General features: G+C 45.3%; 1 protein-coding gene across 1 annotated transcript; it reads left to right on the top strand.

Moving 5' to 3' along the window:
- Positions 1-195: 195 nt before the first annotated feature.
- LOC104270204 (histone-lysine N-methyltransferase ASH1L-like) lies at positions 196-6487 on the top strand (the record flags this gene model as incomplete). Its single annotated transcript, XM_009864488.1, has 8 exons — positions 196-269; positions 2084-2129; positions 2363-2471; positions 2865-3071; positions 4490-4636; positions 5696-5804; positions 6020-6181; positions 6393-6487. Coding segments are annotated over 8 exons (949 nt in total), but the record flags the coding sequence as incomplete, so codon positions are not given.
- Between the last annotated feature and the right edge of the window lie 89 nt (positions 6488-6576).

The raw sequence follows: 6576 nt of genomic DNA on the forward strand, positions 1-6576 counted from the left end.
CTCACAAAACACCCGAGAGAGTTGTGGAGGGTTCTTCCCTGCGCTACCAAACCAAATCTGAGAGGATTCTGCTCTCCTGCCTTTTTGATTTTGGTGCCGTGCCCGGGAGCAGCTCTTTTTTCCCCCTGGGGGGATTTGCAGATACGAGCGTGTGCGACTCACAAAGCTTATTTTTTTTTTTTTTATATATTTCAGGAAAGTATCTCAGACAAAAAAGGATTGACTTCCAGCTGCCTTACGACATCCTCTGGCAGTGGAAACACAATCAGGTACAAGACGAAAAGTTACCGGGTTGCCAAGATTACGCTCAGAAATCTTAGAAAGAAAACAGCAGGATTCTGTCATGAAAGCTCTAATATCTGCCCCGTATATTAATCAATGTTCCTGTTGCTGCCGCCGTGTGAGGATTTGCATATGTGTTTAATGGGCAGAATTATTCCGTTCCCTTGCAAAATAGGAATCCTGTGGGTTTCCGATGAAAAAAAAAAAGCTGTTAATTTTGCTGCAGACTTTTATTCTGGTAGCGTGCCTGCTTTCTGCGCTGAGCTTGTTTTAGACACGCCTCGAGAGAATTCAGATGTGCTGCCAAGAGCGCTGAGAAATTTCAGGCCTTGTTTTTCTTGGATCAGTCCCAGCAGAGTGGAATTTATTTTTCACTCGCGAGCTGAAATGTTCATGCTGAGGAAAGAGGAGGCACTGTTTAACTGTCTCGTTCTTTTGAAAGAGCTTTAAATACGAGCAAACCTAAAAATAGGAATTTTTTAAAATTTTTTTTGTTTCCCCCTGAGAAGTTTTCACCAAGTGATTTAACGCAGGATTTAAGGCTGGAGGGTAAATCTGCCCCCGGCTCTGAAGCGCTCTCGGACACGTAACTTCAGCGTGTAAAGGGTGAGACAAATTCCCAGGTGGCTGTGGCTCCAGCTGCCCTTCGTAAAACCACCAAAATCTCATTTTAAAGTAACGATCGTTGTTGACATTTCAGCCAGGGAGAGTTTCTTGCCATGTGTTGAAGGTTTGTTACGTTTCTCCTTTCTATCATCTTCTCTCTATCCAATATTCTCCATCTCTATTCTCTCTCTGTTCTCTATTCTATCTCTATCTCTATTCTCTCTATTCTCTCTCTATTCTTTATTTTATCTCTATTCTCTCTCTATTCTCTCTCTGTTCTCTCTCTATTCGCTCTCTGTTCTCTCTCTATTTTATCTCTATTCTCTCTCTGTTTTCTCTCTATTCTCTATTCTATATCTATCTCTATTCTCTCTCTGTTCTCGATTCTCTCTCTATTCTCTCTCTATTCTATCTCTATTCTCTATTTTATCTCTATTCTCTCTCTATCTCTATTCTCTCTCTATTCTGTCTCCTCTCTATCCAATATTCCCTAAATAACAGATACATGTGATTATTTCCTTGACATTTTCCGGGATATTGAAATCCCTCGCGGAGTTTTGTTTGACGATGCTTGTGTGGTTTATCCAGGACCTCCCTCCCGCGGGCGGTTCTGCGGGAAGGCTCTTAGCGCAGGAAACTTGTGCAAAATACGTAATAAATTGGAATGACTCCTTGAAGCTTGTTTCGAAGGATGGAGTATGTAGGAAATTGTGGAAGCTGCCCTTTCCAGTCATCTGGAAGTCAAACCTGCCTTTCTCTTGGCTCCTGCCTGTAGGCACAGACCTCACAGAATCGTTCCAATCGGAAAAGACCCCTTAGACCATCTCATCGTTTTTCTTTTCCACTTCTTCAAGTGGAAATCCCCCCAAAGATGCTCTCTCTGGAGCAGGTTTAAATAGTTATTCTTCAGTATTGGGAGGAGCGGCGATGTTCAGGATAGTCTGTCCTCATTATCCATATTGTGAGATCAGAATAAACAATACCTTAGGAAAAAAAGGCTCGTTAAGCCTAAATTCTGATTATTCGGGCACTTTCTTTGGACCTGTTGGTGATGCAGTTGGAGCCTGAAGAAGAGAACGCAGACGTATTTTCTGGTAACGGTGACAGACCTGTTACGTGTGTACAGAACAGTTTCTCAGACTCTTGTATTGTGCGCTTCTGCGACGTATTAACATTTTCTTTCTTTCCTTTTCAGCTGTATAAAAAGCCAGATGTCCCACTCTATAAAAAAATCCGCTCTAGTAAGTCAGATCTTATTACTAAAGTGCGTTAACTGTGGAATTCTCTCATGACACGCCTCCTCTCTGTCGTGCTCTTCAGCCTACGAAAGGCACTCCCACCTCCTTTTTTATTTTGCTTTACGTGATCAAATGAAGATTCTGTAGATAAATAATTCTGTTTTTCTTCACCTGGAAAGAGTTCTTTTCCCTGTTTGCATTTGGTTTTTTGTTGTGGTGGTTTTTTTTCCTTCCAGATGTCTATGTGGACGTGAAGCCTCTTTCTGGCTATGAGGCCACCACCTGTAACTGCAAGAAACCAGACGACGACAACGGAAAGGGCTGCGTGGAAGATTGTCTTAACAGGTTAGAAAGAACTTGACTGACCATGTAAGACGGTTACAATCAATGGTTTATTTTCCGTCGACTACTAACAGCTTAAGAAAGAGGCATGCTGGGTGCAACCCCTGTACTAAAAGTGTTGTCACAGAGCGTGCAGGGTAACCTCACGCTGCACGCCTGCTCCCCTGCCTCTTTCTTCGGAGGAAGAGCCCCTTAAAAGCTCCGTTTCGCTCTTTAACCAGAGCCAGGCTGTGAATCTTTGTGTGAGTTATACCTTGAAAGCAAGAAGCGTTTTTGTTCTTTAATAACTTCTGTTTAACAGAGCAGGTTTTGTATTTATTTTTCCTCCTTGTATGATAGATCTGAAAGGATGCCGCTCGCCTTCCTTTAACAATTTTGTCCTTTTTTTCGTTTTAGGATGATCTTTGCCGAGTGTTCACCCAACACCTGCCCGTGTGGTGAACAGTGCTGCAATCAGCGGATACAGAGGCACGAATGGGTGCAGTGCCTGGAAAGGTTCCGGGCCGAGGAGAAAGGATGGGGTATTCGTACCAAAGAACCCCTGAAAGCGGGACAGTTTATCATTGAATATCTGGGAGAAGTTGTTAGTGAGCAAGAATTCAGGTAGAAATATTTATTTGCTGCTTCGGCCTGCAAGGCTCCATAAATGACTTTAGCATCTATTATTGTTGCCGGGAAATCCATAGATAGGGGAGAGGAAAAGAGGGGGAAAAGAATGTTTTTCTGGTTGCAGCCACCAGAAGGAAGCCTTAGAATTCAGCGAGTTTTTATTTTCAGTCAAACGGAGTGACTGGCGTTTGGAATGCATCCTCTGCCACATCTGCTCTGGAAACGCCACATGGGAATTTGCCACAAGGACTGTGCGGGGTTTGAAGGGTGCAAGGCAGAAGGGAGGGCAGAGCTTTTGCAGATAGCTGGGAAGAGAAAAGAACAAGTGGGAGTGTCTGTAACCAAGGAGAGGAAATGTGGTCTTGTTAACTGCCTGGCATCATAGGATAGTGGAGGTTGGAGGGACAGTCTTGGTGCCCTTAGAGCTCCATCGAAGACAAATTAAATCTCCTCACGCAGAGGTACCACTGACACAAGTGATGTCATTCCAGAAATAGGGTCCGGTCCCAGCTAATGGTAGGAAGAAGGTGACTGTCGCACGCCGGCACACACACAGGCACTCCTGCTGCCCTCTGGTGCGCCCGCTCCTCCGCGGAGCTGCATCCACCCCTGGGGGCCTCAGAGACACGGCCCTGGCAGAGCGGGTCCGGAGGAGGGACACAAAACTGATCCGAGGTCTGGAGCGCCTCCCCTGCAAGGACGGGCTCGTAGAGTTGGGGCTTTTCAGCCTGGAGAGGAGGAGGCTCCAGGGAGACCTTCTAGTGACCTTCCAGTGCTTGAAGGGGCCGTGTAAGAAAGATGGAGATGGACTTTTTAGCAGGGCACGTAGTGCTGGGACAAGGGGTAACGGCTCTAAACTAAACGAGGGGAGATTTAGACTGGGAATAAGGAGACTGTTTTTTACACGGCGGGTGGTGAAACACCACCAGGTTGCCCTGAGAGGTGGTGGAGGCGCCGTCCCCGGGGACATTCGGGGCCAGGTTGGACAGGGCTCGGAGCGACTGGATCTGGTTGAAGGTGTCCCTGCCCGTGGCACGAGATGACCTTTAATGGTCCCTTCTGCCCCGAACCGTTCTGTGATTCTATGTACACACCAAGGAACGTCTGCTTGCGTTTTCTCTTCCGTACACAGGTTGTCAACGTGAAATGTGTACAAATAATCTGCAGAACCCAAAAGGGAGCATTCCAGAAGAGCAAATTTCTAAATTCTAATCCAAGCTCTGTCAGTGGCCTTGACTTATAAAAATAGGTATAATAACGGTTTTCCTCCATCTCTAGGTGTACGGTTCTGTTACGTATAAAAGATTAGAACTGCTTTTTCTTCAAAACCCGCTCTCAGAATTCTTGACCGCGCTACTGCCACGTTAACTCCCTGTTTGAATCACAAATAACTTTGCTGTGTTGCTTCCTAGGAACCGGATGATCGAGCAGTACCACAATCACAGCGACCATTACTGCCTGAATTTAGACAGCGGAATGGTGATAGACAGTTACCGAATGGGCAACGAGGCTCGTTTTATCAACCACAGCTGTAATCCGAACTGTGAGATGCAGAAATGGTAAGGGAAATATATTCTGTTTACTGGAAGGCTGGCCTACCAGTGACTAAGATATAGATAGAAAACCACATCGTCTAAGAGAATCTGATCTAAAAATAGGGAGGAGAGTCAAGCTGGACGGTGTAAATATCGACTGCCACGCTTGCGTCGCGCCTAAAGAATGTCACCTTTTCAAGTGTTAGATATTTTGGAGACAGGGTTTAAGTTTTCCTGTTGTTTGTCACGCTGTTAACCTGCTACAAATTGAGAAGCCTGGGTAATGCCATCCTGTAATCTGTGTGTACGTATTCTTTCTGCCTTGTCGTTCAATTTTTTATTATTTTTTTTAAGAGCAGGCAAGCAGGGAAGTAGTCTGATTTCAGCACGCCCCATGTCATATCAGTATTACGTTGACTGAAGAAATCTGGTGCCAGACAGGCAAGAAAGAAAACACCTGGGAGAAATGGGCAGTGACTAACTCAGAGTGAGGCAGAGAGGGTCGTGGTGGGACTCGGCTGCGGGGACGGGGCAGCGAGCAGCTCCCGAGGCTCAGACGCTTTTAGTGGATTTAAGTAGCAGCGATCAAGATCTGAATTTTAAAATCCAACACACACAAAAAAACCCCACAGCACAAGTTACAGAATGGGAGAGGCAGTTGGGTTTAGTGGATTTAAGCAGCAGCGATCAAGTTCTGAATTTTAAAATCCAGCTCAAACAAAACACCAAGTTAAAGAGCGGGAGAGGCTTCCTGCGGTTTGTGGAATGACGCGTGATGTTCAGCTCAAGCTCTGGATTTTGGGCGAGGGCCTGAACCTCGGTGGTTGATGAGTAGATCTGCCGTGGTAACCGGTAGAGTTTGCAGCTTCTCGGTTTGAAGCACAACTTTGTAAATACGGCGTTCAGGTTTTTGGCTTTAAGAGTTTATTGGAAGAGATAAACAGGAGAACAGCAGAAATGAAGAACAAGCGTGATCCGGGGCACGGCAGAAGTGTTGCTTCCCGTCTCTAACCTTCCCACTACGTGAGCCAAGATAATTTTCTTTTTAATCATTGGGAATATTTTGTTATATTTTCGCTGCAGGTCTGTTAATGGCGTTTACCGGATTGGATTGTACGCGCTTAAAGACATGCCTGCTGGCACCGAGCTGACTTACGACTACAATTTTCATTCATTTAATGTTGAAAAACAGGTGAGAATCACAGCGCGAGACCTTGGAAAAACTCTTCGGGGACAAACAGTTCTGCAGAGTTGAAGGTCAATTAACAAAATCTGTTGTGTCCTATTTGGCAGAACAGATTCTTTATAATATTGAGAGAGAATCGAAATGTTTGGGGGTTTATTTAAAATAATTTACCGTGTGGTCTTTTTGTGTTTGTTTGATTGTGGTGGTTTTTTTCCCAAAAGCAACTCTGCAAGTGTGGTTTTGACAAATGCAGAGGAATAATTGGAGGAAAAAGTCAGCGAATGAATGGACTCTCAAGCAAAAGCAATCAGCCCGTGAGCACCCACAGAAGGCCTGGGCGGTCAAAAGAGAAAAGGAAGTCAAAGCACAAACTAAAAAAGAGAGTAAGTAGTGAAAACAGCTCTTTTTTTTGGAGTAAGGTTAATAGGAAGTCAGGTTTGTGCCCTCAGACCGAAAATCTATCCATTTGTGTATTCTAAACTTCTGAGAAATGCTGTAGAGAAGTAGCACAGGTTCTGTCTCGGGAACTACTTTCACGGCTTTGCTGAGTTCTCGGCACAGTCTCCCTGTCCCTCAGAGCGATCTGTTTTCCAGAGGGGCCACACGCCGGAGGAATCCAGTGAGAGCGTGAACGCGCCCACCAGGCTGACACCTCAGCTTCAGATGAAGCCCATGTCTAACAGAGAAAGGTGAGGAACCTTTCCAGCGGGGTTTTCCTCTGTGCAAGTGTTGGAGTTATTTTTTTTCTAGAATCACAGAATGTTGGGGGTTGGAAGGG

This window comes from Apaloderma vittatum, unplaced genomic scaffold, assembly GCF_000703405.1.
Source record: "Apaloderma vittatum isolate BGI_N311 unplaced genomic scaffold, ASM70340v1 scaffold11042, whole genome shotgun sequence".
In the NCBI taxonomy this organism is placed as follows: Eukaryota; Metazoa; Chordata; class Aves; order Trogoniformes; family Trogonidae; genus Apaloderma; species Apaloderma vittatum.